Source organism: Cajanus cajan, chromosome 7 (genome assembly GCF_000230855.2).
Source record: "Cajanus cajan strain Asha chromosome 7, NIPB_CcT2T_4, whole genome shotgun sequence".
Lineage (NCBI taxonomy): Eukaryota > Viridiplantae > Streptophyta > Magnoliopsida > Fabales > Fabaceae > Cajanus > Cajanus cajan.
In genome coordinates, this window is record NC_138523.1 from 31,353,650 (window position 1) to 31,373,240 (window position 19,591).

Genomic DNA, 19,591 nt, shown 5'->3' on the forward strand with positions numbered 1-19,591 from the left:
CGGAAAGAAGAGAAATACTTACACGAACAAGAGAGACTTTTTTTTAGAATACACATTACTGCAAAAGAGAAAAAGATTTTCTGAAAAAGAAAGAAAGAACATATCTGCTGAAAATCAACTTTTGGAAAAAGAAGTGTGCAAGATCAATTCAAGAAGATGAAGTTCATATAGAAAATTCATTCTAAACTGGTTTACGTTGTTGAAGATCATATCTACACGAACAGGTGTACTCGTTTCTGATCTTTTGTTATTGTTTGAATGGTTTTAACTCTTGAGATTAGAGAATCTCTGGAAGAGTTGTGTAAAGAGAAATCTTGAGATAGGTTTTTCTCAAGTAGGATATTGTGGGATCAATATTCTTGGGTTATATGTTTCTTGTGGAGTCAAGAAATGGTTTGTTAATCTTGTAGGTGTCAAGATTTGCTTGTTAAATTCATTGATTGGATATTGCTTGTGCAGGGTGCATGTAAAGAATATCAATAGTGGATTTGACTGGATTTAGAGGTGTATCTAAATCTGAAACTGGATGTAGGCCTTTGGATGGCTGAACCAGTATATATCTTGGTGCATGATTTTCTTAACTCTTACACTCTTTACATTCTGTATAAGTTTCTTGATTAATGTTGTATGAAGAAAAACATTATCTGCAGAAACTGAACTTTAAAGATTCTTGGTAATTGATAAATTCAATCTTTACATATCTTGTTATTCAAATCTTGTTGGATAAGCTGTGCATTTATAACTCTGAATTACCTTTTTTGTTTAAAGGTTTGTTTTAAATCAAGATTTGTTTGGTAAAGATTTAGAAAGCAAGGAAGAAAAGGAAAAATAACATAGAATCTATTCAACCCCCCTTCTAGATTCTAACCGTAGGGACCAACATACAAGCCCGCTCGCTCCCTCCTATAAAATTTTAACTATGGAAATCCGGAGGATTTCCCTTCGACTAGGTTCGATCCTCAAGCAAAATGGCTCGGGGCTCAAGAACTTCGTCGGATCAACTCTCCGAGTGATTTCTAGGGCAGAACACTGCTCAAAAACCCCAGAATACTCAAGAAGAGGGTTAAAACTGTGTAAAAAAGTGTGGAATGACGTCCAATTGACGTCATATTTATAGGGAATAGGCGCAATACGGGCTACAGAATCAATACGGCCGTATTGAAATTTTTGAACTTCAATACGGTCGTATTGAAGTTCAATACGGCCGTATTGAAATTCAGAAATTTCAATGCGCCCGTATTGAGTTCACTGCGGCTGTATTGAAGCTTCAATACGGCCGTATTGATTTCAGTACGGCCGTATTGAAGTTTCAGAAACTTCAATACGCCGTATTGAGTTCACTGCGGCCATATTGAAGCTTCAATACGGCCGTATTAAGTTTAGTACGGCCGTATTGGGCTTCATTCCCTCCACTTCCTTATTTTAAGCTACTCTAAGACCTCTAAATCCACAGATAGCCATCCTATGGTCTTCTAGGAGTCCTTCTGGCTGACTTTCCTTCGATCTTTGAGGGTCTTCGAGTTTTATTTCCGACCCGGACAATTTTAGGGGTCTACAGCTGCCCCCCCTTTACTTAGTCGGACGGCCTTTTGGTGTACCGGCTGACAAGTAAAGGAGTTGACCCAATTGTCCGGGTGATGCGCCGACCTTCTGACTTGTAGCGTCTTCCGGTGGAAAATTGTCGAGTAGCCTCTCCAGGTTTTGCTTTGCTTGCTGCCCAAGCTGGAAGCTGTGAATACCGCCTCTCCAGGCTTAGCTTCACTCTTTGTTCGAGCCGGAAGCTAAGTACCCTTGTGACAACGGTAGCAGTGTGAGTTTCGCCTCTCCAGGCTTAGTCTCGCTCTTTGTTCGAGCCGGAAACTAAGCACCTTTGCGACGACGGTGAGCAGTGTGAGTTTCGCCTCTCCAGGCTTTGCTTTGCTTGCTGCCCAAGCTGGAAGCTGTGAGTACCGCCTCTCCAGGCTTAGTCTCGCTCTTTGTTCGAGCCGGAAACTAAGCACCTTTGTGACGACGGTGAGCAGTGTGAGTTTCGCCTCTCCAGGCTTTGCTTTGCTTGCTGCCCAAGCTGGAAGCTGTGAGTACCGCCTCTCCAGGCTTAGCTTCACTCTTTGTTCGAGCCGGAAGCTAAATACCCTTGTGACAACGGTAAGCAGTGAGTACCTCCTTTCCAGAGATAGCTTCGCTCATTGCTCGAGCCGGAAGCTGCATACCTCCGTGTTTGTGACGACGGGGTAGCGTGAATATCTCCTTTTCAGGGATTTGTGACGATTTTGTCTCCACAGTCCACGATGCTGCTTCGACGGTTGTTTTTTGATTTTTGTGCCACTGAGGGCTGGATAACGCAGGGATCCGTCTAGGGGATGTGCAGTTACTCATAGGTTCTTGTGTCCCAACTTTCCATTGCGTAGTTGGTGCCCACTGGGGAATTTCTGATTCCTTAGGGGTGCCGACACAAAGATGCTCTTTCTGATGTGAGCGGTGCCTTATGATTGGCTGACGTCCTTTCGACGTTGGTGGAGTATCCCGGTTATCCTTGTTCGGGTGTCTCTTTTGGTTTTCTGATTTTGCTGCCTCTGTGTAGGCTGTTATCCACTGGGGGATTTTGTCGTTGATTTTGATTAGCCTCTTCTGTTAGGCATATCACTTTGATGTTCAATGATTGGCTGAGAGCCAGATTCCACTTGGGGAATGATTATTGATCTTTTCGATTTTTTCTCTTTTTTGAAAGAGTGCCTCTGAATAGGCGAATTATCTTGATGTTTGATGATTGGCTGAATGCCAAATTCCTCTTGGGGAATGGTTATTGATCTTTTCTGATTTTTCTCCTTTTGCAGGGATGCCTCTGAGTAGGCGATTGGGGAATGAGGGATCTTATGTATCCCAGAGTATTATTTAGGAAGCCTCTACAGGCTTAGCCTCACTCGACACTTGAGTTGGAGAGCTATCTTCACTGAGGAAGTTTAAGTCCTTTGACTTGGATATTCTGCTTGGGAGATCGTACTTCCATTGGGGATTTTGACGATCTTGCTTGATAGCTCTTGCTGGGGATTTTGAATCCAAGAGCATGAGTTGAGGTTCCCTCTGGGGAGTATTATTTCTGCGAGCCTCTCCAGACTCAATTATTCTTTGATGTAGAGGATGAGGAGTATTTTGGTAAGCCTCTCCAGGCTCAGTTATTCTGTACAAACTGATGAGTATTGTTTCGGCAAGCCTCTCCAGGCTCGGTTATTCTGCGGGAGTATTATTTCGGCAAGCCTCTCCAGGCTCAGTTATTCTGTGCAATCTGTTTGTTGGATTTTCTATATCCTTGCCTTTTTTCATTTTCGGCTTTTTCTGTATTTTGCCTTTTCTTCTGATTTGGCTTTTTCTGTATTTTGCCTTTTTTATGTTTTTGGCTTTTGCTGTACAAAATTTAAATTGCTAGAGAATTTAAAATTCAGACAGAGGAAATTTTCATTAAATAGAAAATAAGTTTGTACGAGAGAAATCAAAAGATATCAAAAGATGGGACGCAGCCCAAACAAACTAAATACATAAAAATTAAAGGAAGCAATCCGGTCTTCACTCATCGGCCGGCGGATCCTGAGGAGGAGTGGGGTAGTGGCTATGAAGCCAGACTGAGAGGTTGTCAAAACCCTGCACCAAGCTGTCTAGTCGAGTATCGGTACTCTGCTGCCATGTACCGACACTATGCTGAAAAGCATCGAATCGCGTGTCGATGCTCTGCTGAAAAGCATCGAATCGCGTGTCAATGCTCTGCTGCAGTGTGTCGAAGCGGGCGTCAAAGTATCCCCTGTCCGACCGTGATGTGCTAGCCTCTGGCTGCGGGGCGTCGCCTCCCTCAGTCGAGGTTGTTGAGGAGGTCGTCGAAGGTCTCGAGGCCATCTACTCGCACAAACCCCCCTCCTGGCGATCTAGCGATGATCTTCATGTTAATCAGGGTGGAGGCACCAATCAGCTTCGGCGCCAATGCCCCTGGCTCTGCACCATCGGGACATCCCCATGTCTCCGCCAGCTGTGAGAGGAGTGGGGCAACCAAGATGTACCCCTGTCTGGACTCTCCTCCCTCTCGTACCCCAAGTTTCTTCCCGTGCTCGAGGAAGAAATATCCAGGATTGGCCTTCCGGCCGGTGGCCATGCAATATAAGGCCAGCAGATCCGGCCGTGTAATCGACTCCGGACTCTTGGACCTGCCATGAATAGTACTGGTGAGGATCTTGTGACAGATCCTAAGAGCAGTCGGGAGCCGGGAGCCCTTCACCCCTCAATGATAATCCCGTCGGCCAATGAGCAAACTCCACATCTCAACCGGAGTCCACTGATCAGGCCACTCGCATATGGCATCTCGGAATGTCAGCTGATCAGTGCGGCTGAAAAACCCTGCCTGGACGTTGAACTCGTCCAACGTCAGCGAGCGGTATCCTTCATTCATCCAAAAATCCACCGCGCAAACATCCTCCCCATAGCTGTTAGTCGACTCCGTGACGCCGACTGTAGCCAAGAACTCCTTCGTGGCTGTCAAATATAGCTGGGATGGTGGATTAAGGACAAATCCCCATCCTATGGCGTCGAAGTAGTTCCTGACATCATTCTCCAAGCCCACTGCTTGGAGAAGCTCAAAGTCGAGCACTCTTGACGGCTCGATGGTGAACGTCTCTATAAGCTGTAGCCGGTCCCGGTGTCGATCTGTCATTACACGTCTGGTCGGGGCTCTCTGCCTTTTGCGAGAAGATTCTGCCATTTCCGATAATCTTTGTAGGAATGCACTCACAAGCAAGGAATGTGGAGAATGAAGAAAGGTATGCAAAATGAGGGAGGGGAAGTCTTTATTTATAGGCAAAATTCTGCCAATACGGCCCGTATTGGATTCAATACGGCCGTATTGGCCTTTCCGTTGATGTACAAAGTTTACAATCAATATGGACCGTATTGGATTCAATACGACCGTATTGGGGTTCAGTACGGGCGTACTGGATTTTAATACGCCCGTATTGGAGTTGAAACGTTGTACTTAACGTTAACTCCAATACGACCGTATTAATACCAATACGGGCGTATTGGATTTTTCTGATTTATGATTTTTTTTTTTTTTTTTTTTTTTTTTGTATAAACAGAGAATAAGTGATCTTCTAGTACACCTATTATCTGTATGCATGTATGCAAATGAGATGCACCTAATTCTATTTGATTCAGTTTTTCAAAAGAATTAATCGATGCGTTCTTTGTTTGGATCTTGCCATTCCTCCAGACAGACTGTGCTTTGCCGATTTCTGTAACCGAGGAACGATGCGTATTTGATTTTTGGTGTTATCAACCAAATGATTCTCCCTTCCTTTAAAAGATGTGTCAACCCTCCTATTGACCACTATATCTCCATGTTTCCACTAGATTATTCAAAAATCGTTGGGGACAAGAGAGAAAAGAAGGAAAGGATATATTTTCAAAAGTTTGTGTTTTAGAGGGGATTATTTTATTTTTGAAAAATGGATTTTGTAAGAATGGCTGGCCATGGTAGGCTTATTGTGTTTAGGTTTGTTCGATTAAACACTTATGAAGTTAAGCACATCTTTGTTATTAATGATTGTGCTTTGACAACTTGGATAGCTTTTCTTGAGCCCCTTTGTTGAATTCAATTGATGATACCATCATGGATTTATTCTGTTTTTTCCTTTTTTGACGGCCCTAACTTTTGCCTAAAACACCCATTTGTGATGTCTTAGCGGGCTTTTGTCTTTGTTCATTTTTTTTCAACCCTAACTTTTGCCTAGGTCACCCTTTTCGTGGGATTCCTAGCGGGTTTTTGTCTTCATTTTGTAACCCTAACTTTTGCCTAGGTCACCCTTTTTGTGGGATTCCTAGCGGGTCTTTTGCTCTTATTTTTGCGCAGTCCCCTTTTTGGGTTCCCTGCCGAGCTTATTATCTTTAGGATTTCTTTATCCATGATGGCACTTATTGAGGCCAAGAAAAGGTGCTCCAAGCTATCATGCACATTTCCACATAAAAAGATGCGGGTTTATTTTTATTAAGACGATTTTAACCTCACTTATGTTTATTCAAACAGGGTTAAATAACGTGGTTTAGAATTTTATTGCGAGCAAGAAAAGAAGCAATAAGAAATAATGAAGAATGATTTTATTATAATCATAAATGGAAACATGTGCCCTATCGAGGCTCGGGGGTCGGGCTGTCCCCGAGGAGTGATCTCTAATAGTCATCAGGTTTACATATCCCTATCAGACGGAGAAGGACACTTGATGACAACAGCTGGCCTTGATGTTTGTGAACCAGCCTTCTTAAAGATCTAGCTTAAAGAACGTCGAGAAGGATCTTGATTCCTCTTCGTTCTTTGATCTTTAACAGGGTTGTATCCTAACCCTTGTTTCCCCGGATTGTCCTTGATAATGGGTAGCTCCGGGATTCCTTGGGAGTACTTGCCTAATCCTTGTCCTGGCAAGTATCCATTCTTTGTGAGCATATGAGCTACCTTCTTCATTTCTCGGGGAAACGTTTCAACATTGGCAATTTCCAATGCTTGGAAGGCGGTTTCCAAAGCTTCCTCTGCTGCATCCACATAAGGTATGTTGGATGGCTTGCTGATGAGTATGTCGTCTTCAGCTTGCACGGTCACCAGTTTGTCACCCACTATGAACTTGACTTTCTGGTGGAGCGTAGAGGGTACAGCTTTCGCATCATGAATCCAAGGTCGGCCTAGGAGACAGCTGTATGCAGGAGTAATATCCATCACTTGAAATTCGACGTTGAAGATGGTGGGTCCAATTTGGATTGGAAGATTGACTTCTCCCACCACTGCTCTTTTAGAACTGTCGAAAGCTCGAACGATCATGTTGCTTGGGCGCATTTGGACTCCCTTGATTGCCATCTGATCAAGAGTTCTTTTAGGCATCACATTCAAGGAAGATCCATTATCTACCAAGACTTTAGCGATGTGATACTCCTTGCACTTTATAGAGATGTGCAAGGGCTTGTTGTGGTTTGATCCCTCGGCGGGGATTTCTTCATCGATGAAGGTGAGGTGATCATTAGCCTTGATGTGACTAACAATCCCCTCAAACTCGTCTTGGGAGATAGTGTGCGACACGTATGCCTCGTTCAAGACTTTCAACAGAGCTTGCCGATGCGGTTCGGAGCATAGGATCAACGACAACAGCGTAATTTTTGCTGGCGTCCTATGAAGTTGATCCACGATGGAGTACTCGCTCTGTCGGATAAATTTTAACAGCTCGTCTGTCTCCTCCTCGGATTCTTTTTCCTCGGTTTTCTTTTCTTCTTTTTCTTTATTCTTGGGGGCTTTATCATGAAGATCTTCGGGAGTGTAGATCCTGCCACTCCTAGTCATGCCCCCAAGTCCAGCGATATTGGAGATATCACTGTCGGCAGAAGTATGGATGTCGTATATCCACGGCACAGCCTTATTTGATTCGTAGGGAAAAGGCCCTGGAGCGATGATCCTTAACGGCATTGGACCTTCCCCTTTGTTTGTCTTGATTACCAACAACGAAGTTGACGTATGCTCGCTTGGAACGGTTGTTGGCTTACACTTGATAACGAACGGCGTGCGATCCATTCTTTGAACATACGCATCGATTATTTCTTTTTTTTATTAATGTTTATTAATGGATTACTAGGAGAGATGTATGAATGACTCCTAGATCTCTCCATGATCTATATGCATGATATGAGATGATGAGGTTGAATATGCATGCATAGTGTTTATTCAACTAAGCATTATCATGTTTTTAGGATGTTCCTAAGATGATGCATGATATTGCTTGGTTTGGATAAATAACCCTTTTTTCTTTTTTTTGGGTATTTTGTATCTTTTTTTTGTATTTATTTTTTGGGTGAAAAGGGAAACTACCTATATGAATGTGATGAAGGTAGATGTTAACACCATGTAATGGAAGATTCTTATTCCCATTTATTCTTATTTTAAAAAAGGGAATGTTGTATGTTTAAATAATGCAATGTATGCTCATACAATGTCACATAATCAATGCACAAACAATTCACTCATCCACGAACAGTCACGAGCGAATCACGAGGTAGGGGTCTCCTGCAGAAAAGTGCATATTCAAGGTGGTTCTAACTGTTCTCACCGGTCTGAGGCCCCCAAGGTGCCCCCATTATAGGGACCCAATTCCTCTCGTCGTAAGCCGATGGAAAGCTCCAACGCACTGTCGGACTCGAGTTCATGGTTATCACCTTGAGTGATGCTTTCCGACAACGGTCTACGGGCACCTATAGACCCATTCGACAACCGGCCGTACTAACATCCACTCCCTATGGTTAATCACTCATGCCCCCGGGTATAGAGGGAACTGTTGTGTGCAAAGGTTTGTGTACAGTTTGTATTTCAAACAATTGCGGAATTTAAACATACAACAGTTATTTAAAGCCAAATAGATAAACATGTTATCATACAAGTGAGGGGTAATGAAGTAATTTTAACTATTATTTGTTAAAAAAATCTGTCACTAAATGGGACTGACTCTCGAGGCTTCCCCAGTGGAGTCGCCATCTGTCGCCACCCGGCCCAAACGGGCCTCGGCGGTCGCGAAGACAGTCGAGCTCGCTTTTATTTTAGTTTTGAAAATGTATTGGATTATTAGAACGACTTGTTCTCAAACTGAGACCTTGTCGATCTTATCCAATTTATTTATTAAATGTCTCACCAATCCATGTTAATCCCAAGCGGGACCCTCCATGGATTAGTGGTTTTCGTAGTAAAAGGGTTCGTGGAGTCGCCACCAATGTTTTACTCAAAACATTGGAAAAAGGGATAAGGCAATTGATTTTATAAATCAACTTCGGCCATTACAACCAGAGTTGGGTAAGGGAGTCGATTACGTGTGGGGAAGGTGTTAGCACCCCACAACGCCCCTTTCGGGTTCCCTATGACAGATTATTTCTAAAATAATAGCGTAAAATTACTAAATTACCCCTATTTATTCTAAGCAATTATAAATTAACTATCTACATGATGACAGTTTAAATATGCACACAGAAAGCAGTAAAAGGAAGGATTTAAGAAGAAACCTTTGAAGCGTGCTTTTATATATTTCGTAAAACTGGGAAGCTTTTTGGCGTTCCCTCGCTCTACAAGCCCGCTCGCTCCCTCCTATAAAATTTTAACTATGGAAATCCGGAGGATTTCCCTTCGACTAGGTTCGATCCTCAAGCAAAATGGCTCGGGGCTCAAGAACTTCGTCGGATCAACTCTCCGAGTGATTTCTAGGGCAGAACACTGCTCAAAAACCCCAGAATACTCAAGAAGAGGGTTAAAACTGTGTAAAAAAGTGTGGAATGACGTCCAATTGACGTCATATTTATAGGGAATAGGCGCAATACGGGCTACAGAATCAATACGGCCGTATTGAAATTTTTGAACTTCAATACGGTCGTATTGAAGTTCAATACGGCCGTATTGAAATTCAGAAATTTCAATGCGCCCGTATTGAGTTCACTGCGGCTGTATTGAAGCTTCAATACGGCCGTATTGATTTCAGTACGGCCGTATTGAAGTTTTAGAAACTTCAATACGCCGTATTGAGTTCACTGCGGCCATATTGAAGCTTCAATACGGCCGTATTAAGTTTAGTACGGCCGTATTGGGCTTCATTTCCTCCACTTCCTTATTTTAAGCTACTCTAAGACCTCTAAATCCACAGATAGCCATCCTATGGTCTTCTAGGAGTCCTTCTGGCTGACTTTCCTTCGATCTTTGAGGGTCTTCGAGTTTTATTTCCGACCCGGACAATTTTAGGGGTCTACATTTCTTGATGGTTTTTCTGGTTATTTTCAAATCTAGATTGCTCTTCAAGATCAAGATAAAACCACATTCACCTGCCCTTTTGGCACTTTTTCCTATAGGAGGATGCCCTTTCGCCTACACAATGCCCCTGGTACCTTCTAGCAGTGCATGCTTAGTATCTTTTTTGATTTTCTTGAAAATTGCATAGAGGTGTTTATAGATGATTTTACTGTATATGGATCCTCTTTTGCCACATGCTTAGATAATTTGGATAGAGTGCTTAATAGATGCATTGAAACTAATCTTGTTCTCAATTTTGAAAAATGTTTCTTCATGGTAGAACATGGTATAGTTTTAGGGCATATTATTTCAAGTAAGGGCATAGAAGTAGATCCTGCGAAAGTCTCTGTTATTTCAAAGTTACCTTACCCCTCTTGCGTGTGAGAGGTTCGATCTTTTCTTGGCCATGCAGGTTTCTACAGGCGCTTTGTCAAAGAATTCAGCAAGAAGGCCCTTCCACTGTCCAATCTACTGCAAAAAGAGGTTGATTTTGTTTTTGATGACAGGTGTAAACAGGCTTTTGACTGCCTCAAGGAAGCACTCACCACCACGCCAATCATTCAGGCACCTGATTAGATAGTCCCATTCGAGCTGATGTGTGATGCATCCAATTATGCATTGGGAGTTGTGCTAGCATAGAGAGTTGACAAGTTTCCCAGAGTGATATATTATGCTTCCCGGACTTTGGACGCTGCCCAAGCAAATTACACTACCACTGAGAAAGAGCTTCTTTCCATTGTTTTTGCTTTTGATAAATTTAGATCTTATTTGCTTGGTTCTCATGTTATTGTCTATACTGACCACGCAGCTTTGAAGTACCTACTAAAAAAGGCTGAGTCAAAACCCAGATTGATCAGGTGGATGCTCTGGCTCCAGGAGTTTGATCTGGATATACGGGACAGGAGTGGAGCTCAGAATTTAGTGGCAGACCATCTCAGTAGAATTGAAAGAGCTGAGGATAGTGCTGACATGTTGCCCATCCAAGATAACTTTCCTGATGAAAATCTTTTGATTGTTTCTTCTGTTTCTGTTTCTTCTACCACCCCTTGGTTTGCAAATATTGTTAATTTTTTAGTTGCTTCTATTTTTCCTCCCTTAGCATCACGAGCTCAGATTTATAAAATTAAGAGTGATGCTAAGCATTATATTTGGGATGACCACTATTTGTGGAAGTTGTGCAGTGACCAGGTGATTAGGAGATGCATACCCGATCATGAGATCGATTCGGTCCTGTAGTTTTGTCACTCTTCCGCCCCAGGTGGGCCATCTAGGCATTTAGAGGATAGCTCGCAAGGTGCTCGATTGTGGTTTCTACTGGCCCACCATCTTCAGAGATGCGTGGAAGACTTGTAGCACTTGTGAGCAGTGTCAGCGAGCAGGAGGATCCCTTACATGGAGACAAAAAATGCCTCAGTAGCCCATGCTATTCTGTGAGGTGTTTGATGTCTGGGGTATTGATTTCATGGGTCCTTTTCCTGTTTCTTTTGGTTTTTCCTACATTCTTTTAGCTGTTGATTATGTTTCAAAATGGGTGGAAGCCAAAGCCACTAGAACTAACGATGCTCGGGTTGTTGTGGATTTTGTTAGATCTCACCTATTCTGCAGGTTTGGAGTACCCAGAGCTATTGTTAGTGATCAGGGAACCCATTTTTGTAACAGATCTATGCAGGCTTGGCTCAAGAAGTATGGGGTAGTGCACAAAATTTCTACACCCTACCACCCCCAAACCAATGGGCAAGCTGAAATTTCAAACAGGGAGATCAAGAGAATCTTAGGGAAGATTGTCCAGCCCAACAGAAAAGATTGGAGTAACAGGTTGGAGGATGCTCTTTGGGTGCATAGGACTACCTACAAAGCACCCATAGGGATGTCTCCTTATCGGGTTGTCTTTGGCAAGGCATGTCATTGTCGCCACCGGCCCGAAACGGGCTTTCGGCATTCGCGATGGATGGTTGGACTCTTTTATTTGTTTGAAAATATGGATTGCTAGAATGACTTATTCTCAAACTGAGACCTTGTCAGACGAGCAATTTTATTAAAAGGCTCACCAATCCATGTTAATCCCAAGCGGGACCCTCCATAGATTAGCGGTTTTCATAAAAAGGAAGGGTTCATGGAGTCGCCACCAATGTTTTACTCAAAACATTGGAAAAAGAAGTTTAAGGCAATCGATTCAAAAATCGACTTCGGCCATTACAACCAGAGTCGGGTAAGGGAGTCGGTTACGCGTGGGGAAGGTGTTAGCACCCCACAGCGCCCCTTTCGGGTTCCCTATGACAGATTATTAAAAATAATAGTGCAAAATTACTAAATTACCCCTATTTATTCTAAGCAATTATAAATTAACTATCTACATGATGACAGTTTAAATATGTACACACAGAAAGCGGTAAAAGAAGGGACTTTAAAGAGATAAACCTTTGAAACGTGCTTTCTTATATATCTTGACAGAAATTGGGAAGCGTTTTGGCGTTCCCTCCCTCTACAAGACCGCTCGCTCCCTCCTATAAAATTTTAACTATGGAAATCCGGAGGATTTCCCTTCGACTAGGTTCGAGACTCAAGCAAATGGCTCGTGACTCAAGAACTTCGTCGGATCAACTCTCCGAGTGATTTCTAGGCAGAGCACTGCTCAAAAAAACCCAGAATACTCAAGAAGAGGGTTAAAACTGTGTGTGAAAGTGTGAAATGACGTCCCATTGACGTCATATTTATAGGGAAGAGGCTCAATACGGTTTCTGGGGGTCAATACGGTCCGTATTGAAGTTTTGAACTACAATACGGCCGTATTGAATTCAATACGGCCGTATTGAAGTTCAAAAACCTCAATACGGCCGTATTGAAGTTCAGTGCAGCCGTATTGAGTTCAATGCAGCCGTATTGAACTTCAATACGGCCGTATTGAGTTCAGTGCGGCCGTATTGTAGTTTAAAATGTTCAATACGGCCGTACTGAACTCTTGGGAGGCCGTATTGGGCTTCATTCCCTCCACTTTCTTATTTTTGGCTACTCTAAGACCTCTAAACCTACAGATAGTCATCCTATGGTCTTCTGGGAGTCCTTCTGGCTGACTTTCCTTCGATCTTTGAGAGTCTTCGAGTCTTATTTCCGACCCGGACAATTTTAGGGGTCTACAGCTGCCCCCCATTTACTTAGTCAAACGGCCTTTTGGTGTACCGTTCGATAAGTAAAGGAGTTGACCCAATTGTCCGGGGAATAAGCCATCCTTCCGACTTGTAGTGTCTTTAGGTGGGAAAATCGTTGAGTAGCCTCTCCAGGTTGAGTTTGCCCTCTCCAGGGTGAGTTTGCCCTCTCCAGGGTCTGCGGTTTGCCCTCCCCAGGGTGAGTTTGCCCTCTCCAGGGTCTGCGGTTTGCCCTCCCCAGGGTGAGTTTGCCCTCTCCAGGGTCTGCGGTTTGCCCTCCCCAGGGTGAGTTTGCCCTCTCCAGGGTCTGCGGTTTGCCCTCCCCAGGGTGAGTTTGCCCTCTCCAGGGTGAGTTTGCCCTCTCCAGGGTCTGCGGTTTGCCCTCCCCAGGGTGAGTTTGCCCTCTCCAGGGTCTGCGGTTTGCCCTCCCCAGGGTGAGTTTGCCCTCTCCAGGGTTTGTGGTTTGCCCTCCCCAGGGTGAGTTTGCCCTCTCCAGGGTCTGCGGTTTGCCCTCCCCAGGGTCTGCCTCCGTGTTCTTGACGACATTGGCAATGTGAGTTTGCCCTCTCCAGGGATCTGTGATGGTTTTGTCTCCACAGTCCACGATGCTGCTTCGACGATCTGTTTTTGATTTTGGTGCCACTGAGGGCTGGATAACGCAGGGATCCGCCTTGGGGATGTGCAATTACTCATAGGTTCTTGTGTCCCAATTTTGCATTGCGTAATTGGTGCCCATTGAGGAATTTCTGTTTCCTTGGGGTGTAGACACGAAGATGCTCTTTCTGAGATGAGCGGTGCCTTATGATTGGCTGACGTCCTTTCGACGTTGGTGGAGTATCCCGGTTATCCTTATTCGGGTGACTCTTTTTGATTTTTTGGATTTTGTTGCCTCTGTGTAGGCTGTTATCCGCTAGGGGATTTTGTCATTGGTTGTAATTGGCCTCTTCTGTTAGGCGTATCAGCTTGACGTTCAATGATTGGCTGAGAGCCGGATTCCACTTGGGGAATGATTATTGATCTTTTGGATTTTTGATTTTCCTTTTTTGAAGGAGTGCCTCTTGTATAGGCGACTGGGGATTTGAAGTTCTTATGTATCCCAGAGTATTATTTAGAAAGCCTCTTCAGGCTTAGCTTCACTCTTCGTTTGAGTTGGAAAGCTACCTTCCACTGAGGAAGTTTAAGTCCTTTCGACTTGGATATTCTGTTTAGATGATCAAGCCTCCCTTGGGGAATTTTGTTGATCTTGGTTTGATAGCTTTCACTGGGGAATTTGGCCCGTGAGTGGAAGCTGAGATATCTCTGGGGAGTATTATTTCTGCGAGCCTCTCCAGGCTCATTTATTCTGTACAGTTGGGGAGTATTATTTCAACAAGCCTCTCCAGGCTCAGTTATTCTGAGAGAGTATTATTTCGACGAGCCTCTCCAGGCTCAGTTATTCTGTGGGAGTATTGTTTCGGCAAGCCTCTCCAGGCTCAGTTATTCTGCATGAGTATTGTTTTTTGTTCAGCCCGAGAATGCGAGTCGAGACGTCTTTTGGAGAGTATTATTTCGGCAAGCCTCTCCAGGCTTAATTATTTTGTGGGAGTATTTTTTCAGCAAGCCTCTCCAGGCTCAATTATTCTATGGGAGTATTATTTCGGCAAGCCTCTCCAGGCTCAGTTATTCTGTGGGAGTATTGTTTCGGCAAGCCTCTCCAGGCTCAGTTATTCTGCATGAGTATTGTTTCGGCAAGCCTCTCCAGGCTCAATTATTCTGAGAGAGTATTATTTTGGCAAGCCTCTCCAGGCTCAGTTATTCTGTACGAGGCGATCGATTTTCTAAATCTTTTGCCTTTTTGTCGTTTTTGGCTTTTTCTGTATTTTTTGCCTTTTTTGTCATTTTTTGGCTTTTTCTGTATTTTTGCCTTTTCTGTTGATTTGCGGCTTTTTCTGTTGACCGCTGCCATACACAAGCAATTTTTCCTATTTTCTATTTTATGCAATTGCCTCATGATAAGGTCTTTGAATGTGATGCTAATGTGTGTGATGCACAAATGCAAGTTTTATTATTTAATGTTTTTAGAAAAATGAATGGCTCTCCCTATCCTCCTTTTCTTGGAGGAATTTCTGTCATCGACGTGAGGGAATATTTTTGTGAGCCTTTTATGCAGGAGATTATGGATTTTATAGGAACCCCTCCAATTTTTCTTTATTGACCGATTATTAAGGAATTTCATACAATTTTTTAGAAATACCAATTTTTAGAGGCATAATCACATGGTCAAGAGAGAAGAGAAAATGAATAGATATTTTATTGATATTCACAAGTGTTTTTACAGAAAGATATACATAAGAATTTTCTGAAGAATGGCTGGCCAGGGTAGGCTATATACATTGGGCTTAACAATTATATCTGTAATTGTTGCTCTTTACATTCCCCTAGTTGCTTCGGGTGAGATGCCTGAGCCAGGAGCGTAGATGCTGCAAGACGCTTGCTTCTAGAAGATAATCACTTGAACCGCCTTTCGGTTTTCGATTCAAGTGACCGTCGCTTGCTTTGCTTTTACATCTTATTCTTTTGCCCCTAACTTTTGCCTAGGACGTATCCTAGCGGGGATAATTTCGCCTTTGTTTTGCCTAGTACCCTTGTACTGGCGGGCTTTTTATTTTGCCCTAACTTTTGCCTAGGACGCCCTTTTTGGGTTTTCATCCTAGCGGGCCTATGCAAGCAACGTCTTCAAGCATAGTACTTCTTTACCTCGTCAGCGTTGACTGGGTATCGAAGTTCTTTTCCATCCATGTCTGTGAGGATCAATGCTCCTCCTGAGAAGGCTCGTTTTTCCACGTATGGTCCTCCGTGATTTGGGGCATACTTTCCGATTTTGTCCTTTTGAGTTGGTAGCAATTTCTTCATTACCAACTCTCCCTCATGGTAGACTCGAGGGTGGACTTTCTTGTCAAAAAGCCTTTTTGTTCTTCCTCTGATAGGCTTGACCATGGCATATGGCGTTCAACCGTTTTTCTTCAATGAGGTTCAATTGGTCATACCGGCCTTGAACCCATTCTGCTTCGGAAAGTTTTGCTTCCATGATTACCCTTAGGGAAGGTATTTCGACTTCGACAGGTAGAACTGCCTCCATCCCATAGACGAGGGAGAATGGAGTAGCTCCTGTAGATGTGCGTACAGAAGTCCCATAACCACGGAGGGCGAAGGGTAACATCTCGTGCCAGTCTTTAAATGAGACAACCATCTTTTGCACTATTTTCTTGATGTTCTTATTGGTTGCCTCGACTGCCCCATTCATCTTTGGCCGATATGGGGAAGAGTTATGGTGTTGGATCTTGAATTCTTGGCACAGTTCTTCCACCATTTTGTTGTTCAGATTAGATCCATTTTCAGTGATGATTTATTTCTCCATGCTTCCACTAGATTATCCTAAAATCTTTTGGGACAAGAGAGAAAAGAAAAGAAAGATATTTTTGTTCTGAAGTTTGTGTTTTAAAGGGGATTTATTTTTCAAAAATGGTTTTTGTAAGAATGGATGGCCAAGGTAGGCTTATGTGTTTAGGCTTTGTTTGATTAAACACTTATGAAGTTAAGAAAATCTTTGTTTATTGACGTTGTGATTTGACAACTTAGATAACTTCCCTTGAACCTTTCTTTTTGAATTCGGTTCATGGTACCATCATGGATTTATTTTTGTTTTTTTATTTTCCTTATTTTTGCCTAAAACACCCTTTTGTGGCGTTTTAGCGGACCTTTGTTTTTGTTTATTTTTGTAACCCTAACTTTTGCCTAGGTCACCCTTTCGTGGGATTCCTAGCGGGTCTTTTGCTCTTATTTTTACGCAGTCCCCTTTTTGAGTTTCCTGCCGAGCTTCTTTTATTTTGAAAGATTTCTTTTTACCCATGATGGCACTTGTCAAGGCCAAGGGAAGGTGCTCCAAGTTGTCACACACACCTCCACATAAAAATGATGTGGGTTTATTATTATTAAGATGATTTTAACCTCATTCATGTTTATTCAAACAGGGTTAAAAATAATGTGGTTTAGAATTTTATTATAAGCAAGAAAAGAAGCAATGAAGAATGATTTTATTATAATCATAGTGGAAACATGTGTCCTTATTTCATCACTGATATGGGTCCCAATATTGACCTCTTTTATCTCTCGGCCCTGCCCCAAATTCACGATCTCCAATTTCTCTTGACGAGTTGGAGTAGGCGAGCTTCTCGTTCTAGCAGTCTTTGCAGATCCGGAGAAATGGTCTCCTCATCACTGTCCAACTCAACCCATTTATCCTCAACTTTGGATCTCGGTCAGAGCGAACAATTACAGACATAATTATTTTATTGGTTCTGTTTAGGTTTAGAATTATTAATGTTAATGAGGAAAGAGAGAAAAGAACAAAAAAGAGAGTAATGTGAAAAATGTCTCTTTATTGATATGTATTAAAGCTGTACAAAAACCCTTATTTACATGAAAAGGTTCTCATGATCTCGGGTACTGATCATGAGTCCCTAAAAGAAGAATATGGAGGGGCCCTATCGTGGCTTGTTCTTCTCTCTAATCCTGCTTTGGCCGAGGATTCTTGCTCACGTCGGGCGCTGTCGAATCAAAAGTGATCCACCCGGCATCAATAAGGCTTTGGACCTAGTGTTTGAGAGCTAGGCAGTTCTCTGTTGAATGCCCTGGTGCCCCCGAGTGGTATAGGCATTTATCTTGTAGTTTGTACCACTCGGGATAAGGTGGATCCATCTTCTTTGGTGGAACGTAAGCTAGAAGACGTGCTTCCACTAGCTTCGGCAGGAGATCGCTGTAGGTGGTCGGAAGTTTATCAAACTTCTTCACAGGGGTGAATTGCGATCTTCCTGACTTCGAAGTGGAGGAAGATGAGGAAATGGTTATGGCACTGACTCCTCCCTCCTTCTTCTTCCCAAAGGTCTTCTTAGCTTTAAATGATTGGGAAGGTTTAGCTAGCTTCCCACTTTTCAGCTCTTGTTCCACTCTTCCTCCAACATGATGGGACTCATGGTCACTGTGCTCAGCCCCTTGTATGTTGTGGTGACGCATGAGTTCCATCATTTGCGCCATTTGCTCCTTGAGCTGTGAGAGCTCGGCTGTAAGCTTCTTATATTGTTCCTCCAACGCGTCCATCTTTTTGATTTTCTGTGCGCGTGTGAGGACAGAGAGATGACCAGCCACTTTCTAAAAATGAATATTTAATCTAATTAATTTATGGTATGAATACACTCTTGACATGAGCTTGATAACCCTCCATTTTTAAGGCGCTGCCTTTTTAAAACGGAGTGTTACCACCCTCCTTGACTTATGATCCCTCTCCAACGGAGAATCTCGATAATTATGGGTCTCTTTTACTCATGTCAAGAGGTATTGGTGAACCTAGAATGCATGGTTTATGAGGATGCATGATAACTTATTGGTAATGATGCACATGCTCCTCACTTTTATTATATTTTCGCACATGGTCTTTCCTCTCATGTCATGGTTTTTTCATACATGGGGATTATTCTTTAGACCTTATCACGAGGTTATTTATTAATGCACAAACAATTGCACATAAGCATTTACACAAACAATTCACTCATCCACGAACAGTCACGAGCGAATCACGAGGTAGGGGTTTCCTGTAGAAAGGTGCATATTCAAGGTGGTTCTAACTGTTCTCACCGGTCTGAGGCCCCCAAGGTGCCCCCATTATAGGGACCCAATTCCTCTCGTCGTAAGCCGATGGAAAGCTCCAACGCACTGTCGGACTCGAGTTCATGGTTATCACCTTGAGTGATGCTTTCCGACAACGGTCTACGGGCACCTATAGACCCATTCGACAACCGGCCGTACTAACATCCACTCCCTATGGCTTACCACTCATGCCCCCGGGTATAGAGGGAACTGTTGTGTGCAAAGGTTTGTGTGCAGTTTTTATTTCAAACAATTGCGAAAATTTAAACATACAACAGTTATTTAAAGCCAATTAGATAAACATATTATCATACAGGTGAGGGGTAATGAAGTAATTTTAACTATTATTTGTTAAAAATAATCTGTCACTAAATGGGACTGACTCTCGAGGCTTCCCCAGCGGAGTCGCCATCTGTCGCCACCGGCCCGAAACGGGCTTTCGGCATTCGCGATGGATGGTTGGACTCTTTTATTTGTTTGAAAATATGGATTGCTAGAATGACTTATTCTCAAACTGAGACCTTGTCAGACGAGCAATTTTATTAAAAGGCTCACCAATCCATGTTAATCCCAAGCGGGACCCTCCATAGATTAGCGGTTTTCATAAAAAGGAAGGGTTCATGGAGTCGCCACCAATGTTTTACTCAAAACATTGGAAAAAGAAGTTTAAGGCAATCGATTCAAAAATCGACTTCGGCCATTACAACCAGAGTCGGGTAAGGGAGTCGGTTACGCGTGGGGAAGGTGTTAGCACCCCACAGCGCCCCTTTCGGGTTCCCTATGACAGATTATTAAAAATAATAGTGCAAAATTACTAAATTACCCCTATTTATTCTAAGCAATTATAAATTAACTATCTACATGATGACAGTTTAAATATGTACACACAGAAAGCGGTAAAAGAAGGGACTTTAAAGAGATAAACCTTTGAAAC

General features: G+C 43.0%; 1 protein-coding gene across 1 annotated transcript in view; it reads left to right on the forward strand.

The window, feature by feature from the left end:
• The window catches only part of LOC145949945 (uncharacterized), a 95,569-nt gene that overhangs the window by 37,560 nt on the left and 38,418 nt on the right, over window positions 1-19,591 (forward strand). The window contains exons 2-6 of the mRNA XM_083060854.1: window positions 9,981-10,118; window positions 10,245-10,338; window positions 10,594-10,881; window positions 11,014-11,064; window positions 11,492-11,647. Of these exons, the coding sequence (XP_082916980.1) occupies window positions 9,981-10,118; window positions 10,245-10,338; window positions 10,594-10,881; window positions 11,014-11,064; window positions 11,492-11,647 (727 nt within the window). The remainder of the gene's footprint in view (window positions 1-9,980; window positions 10,119-10,244; window positions 10,339-10,593; window positions 10,882-11,013; window positions 11,065-11,491; window positions 11,648-19,591) is intronic.